Source organism: Lynx rufus, unplaced genomic scaffold (genome assembly GCF_022079265.1).
Source record: "Lynx rufus isolate CCGP_SWC_20201006 ecotype Redwood Valley unplaced genomic scaffold, mLynRuf1.p SCAF_3, whole genome shotgun sequence".
Lineage (NCBI taxonomy): Eukaryota > Metazoa > Chordata > Mammalia > Carnivora > Felidae > Lynx > Lynx rufus.
The window spans coordinates 153,555,246-153,574,586 of record NW_025814845.1 but is presented as its reverse complement, the minus strand read 5'-3'; the positions used below and the strand labels follow the sequence as shown (position 1 = coordinate 153,574,586).

The 19,341-nt window shown below is 38.2% G+C and overlaps 1 protein-coding gene across 1 annotated transcript in view; it reads right to left on the bottom strand.

Moving 5' to 3' along the window:
• PBK (PDZ binding kinase) overlaps window positions 1–18,654 on the bottom strand; it is a 29,297-nt gene extending 10,643 nt beyond the window's left edge. Inside the window, exons 1-5 of the mRNA XM_047091576.1 lie at window positions 18,579–18,654; window positions 12,862–12,939; window positions 7,580–7,673; window positions 1,965–2,107; window positions 1,265–1,434 (exon numbers count right to left, since the gene is read on the bottom strand). Of these exons, the coding sequence (XP_046947532.1) occupies window positions 1,265–1,434; window positions 1,965–2,107; window positions 7,580–7,673; window positions 12,862–12,919 (465 nt within the window). The 5' untranslated portion in view covers window positions 12,920–12,939; window positions 18,579–18,654. The remainder of the gene's footprint in view (window positions 1–1,264; window positions 1,435–1,964; window positions 2,108–7,579; window positions 7,674–12,861; window positions 12,940–18,578) is intronic.
• Window positions 18,655–19,341: the final 687 nt, after the last annotated feature.

The window sequence follows — 19,341 nt, the reverse complement described above, 5'->3', positions numbered from 1 at the left end:
GTAATCTAAGACTATATTTTGTTTTACACACCAACTCTTTCTTAGTAATGCTACTCACGCATAATCAAAAATAATCTTGCTACACTGTTATTTGTTCATCAGCATCTGAGCATCTACTCTGTGAGCTGGGTTTGAAAATACTGCAGAGACAATTTTTGGTATGTATCTTGGAACACTTACTGTGCTTATTATTTTTTTTAAAAGTTTATTTATTTATTTTGAAAGAGAGAGAGAGAGAGAGCGAGCACGAGTGAGCTGGGGAGGGGCAGAGAGAGAGAGAGGGACAGAAAGAATCCCAAGCAGGCTCCACACTGTCAGTACAGAGCCCAACATGGGGCTTGATCTCACGATCTGTGAGTTCATGACCTGAGCTGAAATCAAGAGTCAGATGCTTAACCAACTGAGCACCCAAATGCCCCAAAACTAATACAATTATTTTTTTTCTTTTATTTAGTTTTTAATGAATATAATTTATTGTCAAATTGGCTTACATACTAACTCTTAACATGCGACTTTGATATCAGTATCAATCATGATCCACTTTTGAGTCATTCAATGGTGTTTTAGAACCAGCATTACTTCTGTTTGGTTATTAGGATAAAGAATTCTTTTCCCGGGGTGCCTGGGTGGTTCAGTTGGTTAAGTGTCCAACTCTTGATCTCACTCAGGTCATGATCTCAACATTTGTGAGTTCAAGCCCCAAGTCAGGCTCCTCACTGACAGCATGGGGCCTACTCTGGATTCTGTCTTCCCCTGCTCTCTCTTGCACTCACTCTCTAAAAATATATAAATAAACTTTAAAACAAAAGTTTTCCTTCTTTACACAGTATCTATCAAAAGTCACAACAATTTATTTGCATAACATTGAGAGAGCTTTTTTCATTTAACCCACACATGTAAACTGATGTTCAAAACTTAACATCACACAAAACAATCTTAAGAGGTTTATTTACATGAAAGAAGGGTTAGGCTGCACCCCCAGGAATAATTACTAAATTTGTGTTAAACTGATTAATCCTTTTAACTACACCTAACACATGATCTCTATAAACAAAACTACCTGGGTTGGGTTATTTCAGGCTACGTAAAGGCTTCAAACAATACTTTGCTGATCAAAACAAGGAAATAGTGTACTACGCAATAGGAGAGTTTATAAAGACTTTAACTTAAGGCAACTACCTCTTTTGGGGGAAAAAAAATCCCACCTTGTAATTAGGTATATAAAGTCCCATAGAAGTCATTTAAAACATAATGGCATGGTTACCTTTAACCCTTTCGCCATGTTCAAAGCAACTTTTAAAATTATGGCTGCTGGAAAAGGATCTTGGCTGTCTTTATTTCGTTCTTCTATTAAGTCATTTAAAGACTTTTCCCCTCCATATTCCATAGCAAGACACAGACTACCATCACTGGCTTCAGTGAAAGCACGATAACCTTAAAGAAAACAGGATATTTTCTTACTAGAATAGGGAAGAACAACTGTATTTATGTTTTTTTTATAGTGATCGAAAACGTGTCTGGAGTAACACTGACAAAATACAATGAAACCACTATTTATGAAACTAATTCAGTAGATATAATTTAAAATGACTTCAGTGCTTGCCAACAGTATTGCAAATTAAAATATTTTTAAATGAAATGCTCTATGCCTTCCTAAATATAATGGTTTCACCAGTCTTAATTATATTAGAAAATAAGGAAATTCTCTAAATAAGATCATTGTATATTCCTGAATTCTTTACAGTGCCAGCATCATAATGACTATATTTATTCCCATGAAATTTTAAATATATATAAACATTACAAATATTACATAATAATTTATATTCTAAAACAGTCACAATAATTTGATTCTTGCCAAACTCCACCATCATCTTCATTTTTATTAGTGAAACTGGTTAAGAGATTATATACACAGTTTCTGAATAAACACACATACTGCTACGAAATAAATTTAAACTTACCTACAATGTTTGGATGATGGAGGTTTTTCAAAATCTTAGCTTCATCTATTAGCCTCTTTTGATACATACTTTGATAATGATCATTACATCTAGGGTTAATCTTTTTCACAGCCCAAGGAGAATGAGACAAACCTCTTGGAGATCTTAAAAAAATAATCAAAAATTATATAGAAAGAATAAGAACCACAATGTATTTCAAATGACTAGGAAGAACTTACACATTTTGAAAAGAGCTCAATAATAATTTGTTTTAAACATTTTCAAAAAATATTTTCAACTATCAACACCTCTGCTCCATATCCTTTTTAAGGAAGATACCTAGCTAATATATCTGTTAATTATAAGAGAAGTCTGACATCTATTGCTGAAAGGGATGGGTTAAAAAGAGACAATTAGAAGGAAAAAGATGGAATGTTATACATTTTAAACTTCAAAATTATTATACTATTTTCTAATTTTTCCATTCCAGCATGTCAGACTACCAACTACTTATCAAACACTTAACTATATGTACCACAGGCAAGTTACAGAATGGTAAATAATAAACATTAGTGTCCAAGAAGTTTAAAGAAGAGATGTACAAAAAACATTTGACTCATATATGATCATGCAAAGAATAACAGATTGTTCTTAACCAACAAATATTGTGTCCCTACACTAGCCAGTCCATCCTATACTGTTCACCATCTACTCAAAAGACATATGTTTAAGGAGATAATAAACATACAAATGAGAAGAAAAAATAAAGTGTCTATTTTCTAGGAAGATACACCATTTTAAGAATATTTAAGGTGTAAACATTTTGAAGTCTAAATAAATAGGTAAAACAAAGTCAGGGAAAAGTTTACCTGATAAAGTAGGTAGTTATTTACGGGTACAGCAAATTAACAAGGACAAAGTGTATGCGACATATGGGCACAAAAGCTAATGAAAGAGCCTCAAAAGTTAGAGATAAAAAGTTTAACAATAGGAAGATAAAGCAATAGACAGAGCCAAGAACCTACTACTTCATGAACACAGCTCTATGATCACAGGACCTTTTTTCTCTCTTTTTTTAAATCAAAAAAACATGCACTTAAAGGATTGCTAGATTTAACTTACATACATCTATCATATACAAGTTTATCCGAACTATTCTTAAACCTCCAGTTTTAGATAACAACAGTATTTGAAGATGACCTCTTCCATATCATTTTATTATGAAAAATATATTTTTCAGGGTGCCTGGGTGGCTCAGTCTGTTAAACGCCCGTCTCTTGATATCGGCTCAGGTTGTTGTGATCTCTTGGTCCTGAGATTGAGCTCCACTGTAATGACAGTGCAGAGCCTGCTTGGGATTCTCTCTTTCCCTCTCTCTCCGCCCTTCCCCTGCTGGTGTGCGCTCGCACTCTCTCAAAATAAACTTAAAAATATGAAAAATAATACACCACAATTTTACTTGAGGCTAGTCATTTTTAGAAATAAATTTGGAATCTTCACAATGAGGCACATGCACACTCTCTCTCAAAATAAATAAACATTTTAAAAAAAAGAAAAATATGTATTTCAAGTTTCAAAGGGTACCCCTCAACTCCCGAGTGTTTAGAATTCAGTGAACAGGGGCACCTGGGTGGCTCAGTCAGTTAAGCATCCAACTTTGGCTCAGGTCATGATCTCCCGGTTCATGGGTTCAAGCCCCATGTTGGGCTCTGTGCTGACAGCTCAGAGCCTGGAGCCTGTTTCAGATTCTGTGTCTCCCTCTCTCTCTGCCCCTCTCCTGATCACTCTGTGTCTCTCTCTCTCTCAAAAATACATAAACATTAAAAAAATTTTAGAATTCAGTGAACAATACCATATTTGCCTTTTCCATAACATATCTCAATCTACAGACATATTTATGAAATCTGAATAAAATATTTTGCCAAACTATATGTTGGTTTGTTGAAAAGATAAAACAGGCAGATCTTTAATGAGATCGCAGTAGGAAAAAAGATAAAAGAAGACCCGAACAATAATATTGTTAACAAAAACAGCCACAGATTTGTCAGAGATACAAAAATATGTGAATAAATACAACTTTTACCTCAATAAAATTAAAAGACAAAATGGACAAATTTCTAAGAAAACATAATCAAGAGTTTATAATATCCTTGTAACAAACAGTAAGCCTAAATAATTTTACAAGTGAGTTTATTAAACTTTCAAGGAAGCTATCGTTCCATCTTACATAAACTGTTGCAGGGAATAGAAAGAAAGGGGACTATGAATTTAGTATAACCTTAATAAACAAATCAAACAGGGACAGCGAAAATGGAAAATCACAAGCCAATTCCACTTAAATCATATCTGTAAAACTCCTAAAGAGCAAAATGAAGCCAGCAGTTTTATTAAAAAATAGTAATATATCACAACTAAGTTAATTTAGGAATGCAAATTTAACATAAAAAAATATAGACTTCTAGATTAAAATCATAGCTTGAAACTACACGTATGATTTTGATACCTCCCAAGCCCCACTAAAATAAAAGCAAATGGGTATATTAAGACCTATATCCAGCAAGAAGAATGGAAATAATGCAGAGGAGACAACACATTTCTGGAAGCTTGGAAAAAAGATTAAAGTAACTGACTTAACAGGCCCAGTGAACTTCCTGAAAGTTACTTAAAAAGCAGGGGCGCCTGGGTGGCTCCGTCGGTTAAGCGTCCGACTTCGGCTCAGGTCATGATCTCACGGTCCCTGAGTTCGAGCCCCGCATCAGGCTCTGTGCTGACAGCTCAGAGCCTGGAGCCTGTTTCAGATTCTGTGTCTCCCTTTCTCTGCTCAGAGCCTGGAGCCCGTTTCAGATTCTGTGTCTCCCTCTCTCTCTGCCCCTCCCCTGTTCATGCTCTCTGTCTCAAAAATAAATAAACGTTAAAAAATAAAAAAAAAAAAAAAAAAAAAAAAAAGCAGATGAATTCCTAGATGCCCTCCCCAATTCTGTATCACTAGCAGTTGTCCACCTCCCAATCCCCCGGCTTCTGAAGACTGGAGACTGGCTTTGGAAGGGATAAAGGCAGAGGGTCTTTAACTGAGATTAGTACTGGCACAGTTGAGAACCTGTGAACCACACGAGGAAAGGGTAATTCACGGCCAGATGCACACTAAATGCTCAATGTGTTTTCACATGTGTATATTAATATCCAGATCCGGATACAGAGCACTTATAGCACCCTCAAAAGACTTAGGATGCCATTTTAGAATGGAAAACTTTCAGATAGTTCATTAAAAACAAGACAGACAGGGGCACATGGGTGGCTCAGTCAACTAAGCATCTGACTTTGGCTCAGGTCATGATCTCATGGTCTGCGGGTTTGAGCCCCGTTTCAGGTTCTGCTGACGGCTCAGAGCCTGGGGCCTGCTTTGGATTCTGTGTCTCCCTCTCTCTACCCCTCCCCCACTCATGCTCTGTCTAAAAATTTTTTAAAAAAAGAGAGACAAAAATGAAAAAATAGACATATCAGAAGATGAGGTTGGAGAAATCTCCCAGAAAACAGGGCAAAAAGACAGACAGAAAAAAGAACCCCCCCCAAAAGGTAGATAATAGGAATTCCTGATAGAGAAGAGAATGGGGGGTAGGGGGGAAAGGTGGTAAAAACTATCAACAAAGTAATTTAAAAAATAGTATCTTAAAATTTAAGAGTAGGAATTTTCAGATTCCAAAAGGTCCATACCCATGTATGTCATTGTGAAATTTCAGGAACACTGGTGACAAACAGATCATACAAGGTTCCAGGACAGTGGGAGGGACAGATTACATAAAACAGATCATATAAAAAGCTTCAGAAATGTCAAGAGCGCCACTATAAGCTAATAAACAATGGAGCAATGCCCCCGAAATTCTAGAGGAAAATTATTTCCAGAGGAGAATTGTGATCCAGAAAAACAAAAAGGGCCATTCAAGTACATGGGTAAAATGAAAACATTTTCAAAAATGCAAATTCTCAAAAATCTATTTCCTGTGCATCTTTTCATGGGGAGCTACTAATGCCCTCAATCAAAATGAAATGTAAACCAAGAAACAGTAAGATGTAAGATACAGAAAAACGGGATCCGATTCACTAGAGAAGTAAAGGAAATGTCCAGGTTCCCAGTAAAAGAAAATCCCAGGTTGACAGGGCCACATTAGGAGTGGTATGGTCAGGCAGTGAGGGCTATTTTTCAGTATCAACAATGTGAAGCTTTCTAATTAAGTCTCTCATACATAGAACTTTGTTGGCAACACAGTTTACATTTAAGGACATTTTTTTAAAAGGGGGACAAACGAGACTAACCATGAACCTGTGAGAAATGTTTTCCTTTCAAAATAGTTTGGACAAGAGTTTTTGGACACTAAAGAATGTCCAGAAAACAAATAGCACAGAAACACACAAAGAAGGTGTTTAAACTGCAAAAGTTCTTCAAGAATAGCCACTTATATATAATTGCTATGTTATTCTCAATTCATTAGCTTTAAAAAAAATTTTTTTTAACATGTATCTATTTTTGAGAGACAGAGACAGAGCACAAGCAGGGGAGAAGCAGAGAGAAAAGGGAGACACAGAATCTGAAGCAGGCTCCAGGCTCTGAGCTGGCAGCACAGAGCCCCAAGCGGGGCTCAAACTCATGAACCATGAGATCATGACCTGAGCCGAAGTTGGATGCTTAACTGACTGAGCCACCCAGGCACCCCTCAATTCATTAGCTTTTTACTGAAGAAAGCATTTCTATTTGGAAACAACAAAAACCTGGATGAAGCTAAGGATACGGTGGAAGTCAGGCTAATTCTAAGAATGCATTAAGGAATATATATTGACCTAAGTTGTTTGCCACTTAAGAAACATGAAACTAGGTACAGAGTAATGAGTCAAAGAAAAAAAATTTTTTGTTTTAAGTTTATTTTTTTATTGAGAGAGAGTGGGGAAGAGCAAAGACAGAGGGAGAGACAGAATCCCAAGCATGCTCTGCACTGTCAGCACAGAGGCTTGACAAGGGGCTCGATCCCACAAACTCATGAACCATGAGATCATAACCTGAGCAGAAATCAATAGACGCTTAATCGACTGAGCCTCCCAGGTGCCCCTACAGAAACAATTTTTTTAAGAATGTGTTTGTTGACACTTATAATTTCATTTTTCTTTTAACACAAATTTCCTGCTTTAAAATCCTGTATATACCCTTCTCACTTAACAACGACATAAGAAATAAAAAACTTTACTTCTTTAAATGAGAGCATCTTGAGAAGGCCACTCTCCAAACAGAGATTAGCAGTCACTGACATCCCCCAATATTAGCATCCTTTCTGAGATTTTCTTATTGAGAATCCTGCATTGTTACCATACAGGAACCCCTTTCCTCTATCCCTTTCCCTTCCCACACAAGCCAAGGAAAAATTGTAAATTACTTCTTTAGTAACCCATCACCAGGAAGTTAGGAGAAAAGTTTACCAGGAAAAACTCTTGACAAATTATAAAATGTTCTAGGACTGGAATATAGCAGTCAGATAAGATCAGGAACATACCTCAAATCAAAATATTTGAATTTCCATATTCTTCTTTGTCTCCAAGTACAGTGCAACTATGTTTCATGTGAAAAGGTTAATCTGGAATGTTACACTCACCTTTTCATAAGGTAGACATTTACCCCAGTACCAAAGCCAAGCTTCTGCATAAATGGAGAGGCAGGAATATTTATACATGGAGTTGAACATAGTGCTAATGTCAGAAAGAAAAATTAAAATAGAAAGTTAATGTTTGAAAAGACCTCTACACAAGCATCCTAATATTTTCAACATATGAGTATTAATTGGCATAGTCTTTTGGAGAGCAATCTGATACTATTATCTACCCTAATTTTAAATGGATATCCTTTGGGGCGCCTGGGTGGCGCAGTCGGTTAAGCGTCCGACTTCAGCCAGGTCACGATCTTGCGGTCCGTGAGTTCGAGCCCCGCGTCAGGCTCTGGGCTGATGGCTCAGAGCCTGGAGCCTGTTTCCGATTCTGTGTCTCCCTCTCTCTCTGCCCCTCCCCCGTTCATGCTCTGTCTCTCTCTGTCCCCAAAATAAATAAACGTTGAAAAAAAAAATTAAAAAAAAATAAAATAAAATAAATGGATATCCTTTGACTATGTCTACTTTTGGAGCCCTATCTTATGGCAACACCGAAGCAGCGGTCAGCAAACAGCCTATTTTTGTTTGGCCCACAAGCTAAGATTTATTTTTAGATTATAAAAGTGTTGTGAGGGGTGCCTGGGTGGCGCAGTCGGTTAAACGTCCGACTTCGGCCAGGTCACGATCTCGCGGTCCGTGAGTTCGAGCCCCACGTCGGGCTCTGGGCTGATGGCTCAGAGGCTGGAGCCTGTTTCCGATTCTGTGTCTCCCTCTCTCTCTGCCCCTCCCCCGTTCATGCTCTGTCTCTCTCTGTCCCAAAAATAAATAAACGTTGAAAGAAAAAAAAAAAAAAAAAAAAGTGTTGTGAAGAAATAAATAAAGAAGAATATGAGGGGTGCCTGGCTGGCTCAGTCAGTAGAGCATGCAACTCTTGATCTCGGGGTTGTGAGTTCGAGCCTCATGTTTGGTGTAGAGATTACTTAGAAATAAAAGAGTCCATAGAGTCCCCATGTGGCCCACAAAGCCTGAACTATTTACTATATGCTGTTTGCCAATGATTGAAAGGCATCATAGACACACATGCATGCACACATATATATCTGAATACTGGGGATCTGATTTTGTGACTGCGAAAAACAAACAAAACATCTAAGTAGTCATCATTAGAGTCATAATTATACTATATTTGTATTACAGAGCATGATACAGTCATTAAAAAAGATGAGATAGGAGTCCTACTTTTGTTCGTGAACAATTGAACAACCTTCTCATCATGAGAATTAAATTAAAAATTAAATTAAAAAACTTGATACAAGTTTTCAGACATTTGACAACAAATGTCTGAGAGAAGAGAAACAAATGAGGTAAGGCCTAGCATTGCCCTAACTTATTGCTTGAAGGCACTTTCTGGGCTGCAGCACAAAGAAATAGAGCCCAGAAATCTTAATCAAATTTAGAAGATGGAGATCAGGGGTCAAGGAGGCCTAAGAAGAATTTGTGGAGCAGGGAACTACAGGGAGCCACAAAATGAGAGAGAAAGCTCCAGAGAGCTGAAAAGAGGTCTCCCTTTGTGTGTTTGGTTATTTGACATACGATGAATAGAACTTCCCAAAGTCAAGGAAAGCACCAAATGCAAGCAATAGACTCAATGACAGTCAGAGATCACACAGGTCTAAGAATAGTTCCCTTACCATCAGCCAGAGTGTGGTAACCCTGTAACACACAGGGTATTGATTAAAGTCCTCTAAATGGTCACAATTTAATAGTATAGCTATATTTTAGCCCAAGGAAAAGGTTTAGAATAAAGCTTCAAAGCCTCAAAAGAAATAAGCTAATAATGTGCAGGTAACTAGACCATAACAAAATCACACACCTTTGCAAGGAACAAGAAAATATAGTCCTCAACAATGTAAAATGTCCAGCAGCTGAAAAAACTTACCAGGCATGAAAGGAGAAACATAATCCATACCAGGAGAAAAATAAACCAATAGAAATATACCATAAAATGACAGTAACGGAGACTTTGGAGGTTAAGAACCTTAAAATGTAAATCTTAAAAAAATATACTCAGTAATGTAAAGGAAAATGTGAGCAGAACAAGCAAAGAAGATGTAAAAAAAAAAAAAAAAAAAAAACCTCATGGGACTTCAAGGAATAAAAAATACAATGGATAAGAATAACATCATCTTAGAGGAGAAAGTAACTAAATTTTAAGACAAAGCAACAAAAACTACCAAAATGAAGCACAGAAAAAAAAAAAGACTAGGAAAAATATACAGGGGTGTCTGGGTAGCTCAGTCAGTTAAATTTCTGACTCGTGGTTTCAGCTCAGGTCTCGATCTCACAGTTGTGAGACGGAGTCCCCTGTCAGGCTCCTTGCTGTGTGTGGAGCCTGCTTGAGCTTCTCTCTCTCCCTCTGCCCCTCCCCTGCTCGCACATGCTCTCATGTGTGTTCATACTCTCTCTGTGTAAAAATAATAAAAATAAAGGAAAAATATAAAGAAATCACCTGTGAGCTATTAGACAATAGCAAAATAGATTTACTCCAATCACAGGGAATTACATTAAAGGTAAATAGTCTAAACAGTGTTGTCCAATAGAACTCTCTGTCATGATGGAAATATTCTGTATCTGTGTTGTCCACTATGGTAGTCACTAGCATATGTGGTTACTGAGCACTTGAAAAGTAGTACAACTGAGGAACTAAATTTGTAATTGTATTTAATTTCAATTCGTTTGAACCTAAATTTAAAAAAAATTTTTTTTTAATGTTTATTCATTTTTGAGAGACAGAGTGTGAGCAGGAGAGGGGCAGAGAAAGAGGGAGACACAGAATCTGAGGCAGGCTCCAGGCTCTGAGCTGTCAGTACAGAGCCCTATGCGGGGCTTGAACCCACAAATGGGGAGACCATGACCTGAGCTGAAGTTGGATGCTTAACCAATCGAGCCACCCAGGCGCCCCATTTGAACCTAAATTTAAATCAGCACATACGGCTAATGACTAAGCAGTCCTGTTAAGGGCAGAAGTTTTCAGAATGGATATAAGCAAAACAAGACATAATTACATGCTATCTATAGTAAACTTACTTTAAATAGAAAAACACAGGCTAAAAGTAAAAAGTTGGAAAACATATGCTTCAAACACTAATCAAAATTAAACCGGATTGGTTCTATTACTATCACATAAAGTGAACTTGAAACAGACAGTACAACACTGGATAAAGAAAGACATTTCATAATAGTAAAGCGGTAAATCATCAGGGGTGCCTGGGTGGCTCAGTCAGTTGAGCGTCCAACTTTGGCTAAGGTCATGATCTCACGGTTCAAGGGTTCGAGCCCCGCATTGGGCTCTGTCGCCAGCTCAGACCCGGGAGCCTGCTTCAAGTTCTGTTGTCTCCCTCTCTCTCTCTGCCCCTCACCCACTCATGCTCTCTGTCTCTCAAAAATGAATAAACATTAAAAAAATTTTTTTTAATTAAAAAAAGGGGTAAATCATCAAAAGAAATAACCATCCTAAATGTATAGGTGTCCAGTAACAAGCTTCAAAATACATAAAGTAACCACTGATAGAACTCAAAAGTAAATAAATCCACAACTGTAGGTGGAGACACCTCTCTCGGTAAGAGAATAAATAAAATCAGTAAAGATACAGAAGATATGAACGAAACAACCTAAGTAAATCAACCAGCTTGACCTAAATGATATTCATGGAACACTGTACCTAACAGCAGAAAGTATGATCTTTTCAAGTGCCTGAAACATTCACCAAAATAGATAAACGTCAAGTCAAGAAAGAAAATGTAAAATACAAGTATCAGACATGAAAAAGGAGATATCACTACAGATCCTACTGACATTAGAAGGGTAATAAGGTATTAAGAGTATATCATGGATAACAGTTTGACAACTTGAAAGTGAAAAAATTCTATGAAAAACACTAACAAAGCTTACACAAGAAGAAATAAATGATTTGAAGAGCCCTATACCTATTAACTGTGAAGGCGCAGTTAAAATTTTCCTCCTAAGAAAACTTCAGGCCACATGGCTTTATTATCAGTAAAGGAAGAAAACCAGTTAAGGAAAAACTGTCATTCTACATACACTCTTCAAGAAGAAAGAAACTTTCCACCTTACTTTATGAATATAGAATACGCTGATATCAAAATCAGAAAGACATTACAAAAACAGACACCTACAACCCAATATCCCTTATGAACATAGAAAATATTAGCAAACTGACTGAAGCAATATATAAAATACATCATGACCAAACTGGCTTTACTCCAGGAATGAAAGGTTGGTTTAACATTCGAAAATTAACATAATTTACCACCTTGAAAACTAAAAAAGCAAAATATCCCAATAGATTCTGAAATAGTTCTTGACAAAGTCAACATCCATTCGTAATAACCCTCAACCTGATGAAGGAGAATAGAAGAAAATAAAAGTAAATCCCTCAACCTGATAAAGGATAACTATGAAAAACCAACATCTAACTTCACTAGGAACAAGCAAGTATCCACTTGCACCTCTTCTATTAAAAAATATACTAGAGCCAGTGACATAAAGAAAGAAAAAGGAAATAAAATACAGACTGGTAAAGAAAAAAAGTAACACTGTATTTATTTATCTAAGACAGTACCTACTATGTATATTCCTCAGCAATCTCTAAAAAAGCTAATAGAATAAGTGACTTTAGCATGGTTTCAGGATACTATTTGTTGAAAAGATTACCCTTTATCCACTGAATTGCCTTGGAAAATATCTTTCCCTCCCAGGAGCACTGCATGTATGAGAAGAGGAAAGATAAAGTAGTTCCTTAATGGTTCAAATTGATTCTTCACCAGGGAGAGCCTCCAAATCTATTAGGAGGTCAACAAAATTAGCCAAAAGATGGCCAAACCCAGGCCTACAAAATAAGTCTTGTTAAAATCAACATTATAAAGAAGACTTATGCTAAAATTACTTGTGTATGATAAATAATAACTAGAGGATCAAACTCTAATAATACTAAGACATTTCTTTTTTTTTTTTTTTTTTTCAACGTTTATTTATTTTTGGGACAGAGAGAGAGCATGAACGGGGGAGGGGCAGAGAGAGAGGGAGACACAGAATCGGAAACAGGCTCCAGGCTCCGAGCCATCAGCCCAGAGCCTGACGCGGGGCTCGAACTCACGAACTGCGAGATCGTGACCTGGCTGAAGTCGGACGCTTAACCGACTGCGCCACCCAGGCGCCCCAATACTAAGACATTTCTAATAGCAGTAACAATGAAGAAAGATTTTATATCTTACCAGATTTCTTTTTTTCAGTTAATTTGCTTGGTGTCTTGAAATTATTGATTTCTTCCATTGTAATAATCACTCTAGGTCCTATGATGAAAACAAATTGAAAGTTACACTCCAGTTCTGCAGAATACAACTCTCATTCATGAAAAAAAAATATCCTATAACACTATGACTCATTTTATCATATAAACATAAAATTTGAGAACTGAAAAAGACCATAACAAATATTTACTTTAATTTTATCTACAATGAGAAAATTAAAATCTAGAGAGGTACAACTACTTACCCAAGGTCACTGTTTATTTGTTTGTTTGCTTGAATTAAAAAGCAATATATGGGGGCGCCTGGGTGGCGCAGTCGGTTAAGCGTCCGACTTCAGCCAGGTCACGATCTCGCGGTCCGTGAGTTCGAGCCCCGCGTCGGGCTCTGGGCTGATGGCTCAGAGCCTGGAGCCTGTTTCTGATTCTGTGTCTCCCTCTCTCTCTGCCCCTCCCCCGTTCATGCTCTGTCTCTCTCTGTCCCAAAAATAAATAAACGTTGAAAAAAAAATTTAAAATAAAAAAAAAAAAGCAATATATGCACTTGGTAAAAAAAAAAAGGTAATAAATACATTTGGTTAAAAAAAAAATCACCTAGTACAAAAAGGTGTAGTTAACTTTCCCTCTCACACTTCCCAGGGGCCATTGTTCATAGGTCTTTTATAAGCTTTAAAGAAACGTGTCTATGCAAGAGGCATTCATTTATAATAGCCAAAAAAAGGAAACAGAAGTACTCATCAGATGATGAAAAAACAAAATATGGTATACAACACACACAAGAGAATATTATTCAGTCAGAAGAAAGAGTCCTGATGTATACTGCAAAGTGAATGAACCTTAAGAACATTATGCTAAAGGGAAAGAAGCCAGACACAAGACGCCACATGCATGATTCCGTTTACACAAAACGTCCAAAATAAGCAAATCCACAGACAGAAATTAGATTAGTAATTGCCAGGAGCTGAGGAGAATGGAGAACATAGAGTGACTGCTAGTGGGTACGGGGTATCCTTTTGTGATGATAAAAATGTTCTAAAATTAGGTATTGACTTAACATATTCAACTCTGACTATTCCTAATAAAATCACCAAATTGTATCCTTTCAGAAACTGAATTTTATTTTATGTGAATTATATCTCAATAAATTCTGTAAAAATTATCTATTAACAGAAAATGTACATACTTCATATACAAGCAATTAATCTAAGCTTTTTATTTCTTCTGTAACGTTTCTTAAGGAATCTTTTAAATAAAAACTTTAAATATTACTTTTTCTTTTTAAAAAAAAGTTAGGTTTCATATCAGATCTATTGTAAAGCAAACTGTCACTACATGTCTATAAGCTTGCTTGGTTTGTATCCAAAGTATATAAAGAACTTATACAACACCAAATAATAATTCAATTAAAAACGGGCAGAAGACATGAACAGACAATTTTTCCAAAGAAGACATAGATGGCCAACAGGCACATGATGAAAAGATGTTCATCATCACCCCATCAGGGTAATGCAAATCAAAACCACAATGAGGTATCACCTCACACCTGTCAGAATGGCTAAAATCAAAATCACAAGAAACAAGTGTTGATGAGGATGTGGAGAAAAAAGAACCCTCATGCATTGTTGGTGGGAATGCAAACTGGTGCAGCCACTATGGAGGACAGTATGGAGGTTCCTCAAAAAATTGCAAATAGAACTACCCTATGATCCAGTAATCTCACTACTGGGTATTTACCCAAAGAATATCAAAACACTAATTCAAAGGGATACATGCACCCTGAAGTCTATTGCAGCATTATTTGCAATAGCCAAATAATGGAAGCAACCCAAGTGTCCATCAATAAATGAATGGATAAAGATGATGTGGTTTATACATGCAATGGAATATTAGCCATTAAAAAAGAATGAAAGCTTGCCACATGCAACAACATGGATGGATCGAGAGAGTATAATGCTAAGTGAAATAAGCCAGTCAGAGAAAGACAAATACCATATGATTTCACTCATATGTGGAATTACAAAAAACAAAACAAATGAACAAAGGTGGCAGGGGGAAACAAAAACAAACCAAAAAACTGACTCTTAACTATAGAGAACAAGTTGGTGGTTCCCAGGGGGAAGGATGGGGAGGATGGGTGAAATAGGTGAAGAGGATTAAAAGTACACTTATCTTGGGGTGCCTGGGTGGCTCATTTGGTTGAGCTTCTGACTTCAGCTCAGGTCATGATCTCATGGTCTGTGGGTTCAAGCCCCGCATCAGGCTTTGCGCTGACAGCTCAGAGCCTGGAACCTGCTTCGGATTCTGTGTCTCCCTCTCTCTCTGCCCCTCCCCCACTCTCACTTTGTCTCACTCTCTCAAAAATAAATAAATGTAAAAAAAAAAATTTTTTTTAAAGTACACTTCTCTTGAGTACTGAGTAATATACAGAACTGCTGAATCACTATATTGTACACCTGAAATGAATATAACTATATTCTAACTGTATTCACTGTATGCTAACTACACTGGAATTTAAATTAAAAAATAAATTAAATATGGGGCGCCTGGGTGGCTCAGTCAGTTAAGCAACTGACTTTGGCTCAGGTCATGATCTCACGGTTGGTGGGTTCAAGCCCTGTGTCGGGCTCTGTGCTGACAGCTCAGAGCCTGGGGCCTGCTTCAGATTCTGTGTCTCCCTCTCTCTCTGTTCCTCCCCTGCTCATTCTCTGTCTCTCAAAAATAAATAAACGTTAAAAAAATAATTAAAAAATAAATTAATTAATCAAATATTGGGAGACAGAGACCATATGTTTAAATTTTGTATAGAGCCCAAAGAAATAGCATTTTAAAAAACTCTGCCAAGAAAAATCACCTTAAAGGCCCAGCTTTGTCTATTAATGAGACCTTTGTAGTTTTTTTTTTAATGTAGCTACAGTCACCACTGTCTTTGGATTTACCTGAATTTAGAACACCAAAGATCCCCTTTCCATGCAAATATACACTAATTTTACCAAGTGAAACGTTTAACTGGAAGGGAGGAACACGTGTTTTCAGAACAAGTTTCATACTTTTCAGGAAGGATAAACTATTTTAACAGAGTGGGCTGAAGCAGCTACTTCTACTTTGGAAGTAATTTCCCCATGTGGTTCTGATTCCCCTTCTTCCTTCTTCATTCATCTACCCTCACGAGAAGTAGTAAAGGGGGCACTGCAATGACCTTCTAAGACTTCTGTCTACCTAAGGGAAGCTACTCTTCATTCACTCAGTCAGCAGACACTTATTGAGCATGTACCATGTACTGGGCACTGTTCTAGGCACTGGAGACCCAGCAGTGAACAAGACCCAAACAAACAGTAGAAGAAATACATAAGATAACGATATATAGTCAGGGGAGATATACACCAGTGAAGGGAGGCAGAGTATTGGGAAAGGGCTTGAAATCTGAGTTAGGTGGTCAAAGGAGGTTCATCTGAAGAGATTCATTTGAAGGAAGTGAGGGAGCTAGCCCAGGGGAGCTGCATCTAGGGGAAGTATGCAGGGCAAAAGTAGTGAATATAAAGGCCCTGAGGCAGAAATAAATGTTCAAGGAAAAGCTAAGAGGGCAGGACTAGGAAAAGGGAGAAGGACATGAAGAAACAAGAGTTTGGGGATGCAGGATGGCAAATCAAGCAGAGCACTGAAGCCATAAAGACTTCCTTCCACAGAGCTTCTTCCACAGAGCTTCAGTCACCATAAGGATTTCAGCTCTTGCTGGGTTCTGGATGTTATTATGAATCTGGAACCAATAAGATTTCCTAATGTTTGGATTTTTGTTAGGAATGAGAGAAAAGTCAAGGATAGCTCTAAGTTTTCAGACTGAGCAACTGAAAGAATAGAGGTGCCATTACTGAAATCAGGAACTCAATTCTGAATGCTTGATTAAAAATTTGAGTAAAAACGTGAAGTAGGCAGCTGGATATAGGTCTGAAATCCAAGTTGAAGATACAAATTTGTGGCACATTAGCATGTATACGGTATTAAAGTCAAGAGACTGGATAAGATCACCTAAAGAGTATATATAGATAGAAAACACAGAGCTCTGAGGAATGAATGTAAGAAATGAGGAAAAGAGTAACCTGAGATGTAACCATGTTACTCACGTAACCAAGAGTAACCATGGATGCTGAGCCAGATGCGAGGCTGGAACTCATGAACCGTGAGATCATGACCTGAGCAGAAACGAAGAGTCGGTCACTTAACTGACAGTCACCCAAGGGCCCCTAAACAAGTCTTTTAACATTACTTTCTAGAACACTCTAGGACTCAGTTCCACTTTCCACTCGAAGCTACTTACATCTAAAGAGGCCACACCCTATCTACGCCTAAACTGTGTTTTGTCGTGGAAAAAGATGCCTGAGGCATCTATACACAGTTTAGGTCTCAGTCTGACAGATGGCTTCTGGCCACAAGCCCAAACTCTCATGTTATATATAATCTCTCTCTGTATATAGATCTATCTACATATTAATTGCTAAATAACCATTGTAATCTAAATCACAAAATCCTTACAAAGGTAACAGCATAAAATTGTGATTATCTTACATGAAGATACATTAAAAATGAGAGTAGTAGGGCTAGGCAAAATTTCATAGTCTATGGAGTATTTAGGATATTTAAAAAAAATCAAGTACTGTTTAAGAAGCAGTATTTAAAAATTAACAGAGCTCAGCAAGCTAATCAAAAGATCTATTGGATCAGATGTCAATAACTTTCGGACCCTAAGCCACCCCAGGACTAAACAAATACATGGATCCTACTGAGTAGAGCTAACGTGTATAGATAGACAAGAAAAAAAGAAAAAAAACAACAAAATGAGAGAATTGGTAGCGTTAATTGAAAAAAGGAAAATGGGCAGGAAAGGTAGACTGAAAAAGAAAGGCAAAGTTCTGACCAGATTATTTCTAGGGTCCTGTACACTTTACACGCTATGGATTCCTACACGTCGAGTCACATGACTGTTCATCCCCTGATCCAGGAGCGTATAGCGGGCTGGTTGTTAAAATCCCTCTTCCACCTGCTCAGTCACCTCACTTGAAAAATGAAAGCAACATCAGGTGAGACGTTCAAAGAGGGGAAGTGTGCTTCCTACTCCTCTTTCTCAATCCCCACCCTCTCCATTCCCACCAGAAATTCTTCACCAATTCCAGCCGCCCCTAAGCGCTGGAATTGAGACTCACTCGGCTGCGGGGTAATGAACCGCCGTTTCCACCAGGCACGCGCCCCCGTGTTCGAATCTGGTGCATCTAAGCTGTACCTACACACTGGGGTCCAGCCTCAAGCAGACAGACACCAGAGTCCTGGGCCTACACGGTCTATAAAACCAACTGTAAAATACAGACACCTTGCTAGATGGGTGCTCACCATCACCTTCTCCTGCGGATATTCCTTAAAAGTACACATGGCTAGGCTGCTCTTGAGAAAAGGCAATTTCTTTCTTGAAATCCCCACCCTATCCGTGATTCAGACTCGGGTTTGGGTCGCAAACATTTTTCGAAAAGTCATTCCCAGTGTAACGCCACATTCCCAACATCTTCACCTTTCCCTCTAGGCCCCTGAACGGTCACGAAGCAAACGCAGAGGAGTCAGCTGGGGGCGGGGGGGGGGGGGCGCGTTCGGCTCCAACCCGGGCTCACGCGTGGTCGGGGGTCCGCAAAAAGCTCCCCTTACCGCAGCCGCGCTGGGGTGGAGAGGTCCAGGCCAAGGCTATCTTGAACACTGATCCCGCGTGGCCGCCAACAAGACCCTCAGCGGCTGCCTCAGCGCCCCGCCACCTGCCAACACGCGAACTTGTAACAGTCGTTGCTACGGGACACTCCCCGCTTTCAAAACCGCGCGCGCCGCCCCTGCGAGGCCGTAAACTACGGGGTGGCGCGAAGGACATAACAAGCCGTTCTTGCTTGTTCTCGCAAGTCGTTTCCCGGCCTTTCCTAGTCTCCGCGAGCGTATCTTGCTATCAAAACGGGGACGCCTTGAAGACAAATAAAAGGAAGAAGCTCACGAAAGGACAAACAGATTTTTATAGCCACGGTCAGCCTTCCACAGGGACAACTCCGGTTAAAAAGAATATTTATACATGTACTTAAGGCTGAAATTCTTCCCCAGTTACAAACAGTGGTCTCAAAATGTGTGATGATCATTATATAAATTTTTATTACAGATTTATTTGGTCATGAAACACTCTAACTAGAAATGCATTAGCCTCGAGTAACAATTATTTTTGGCTATGAAGAAAAATATTTAGAAATCTTGCTAACTCTTGTAATGACCACTTTCAGTTCAACATTTGTTCATTTCATTCATAGAGCACCTACCATTTGCCAGGTTTGTATCGAACGCCACTGCACAGGATGGACTATAGTAGTTACTACAAGAGGCACACAGATGAAGTCATAGAATGACCTCCTGAGCAGGAAGAGCTTAGACTCTGTGG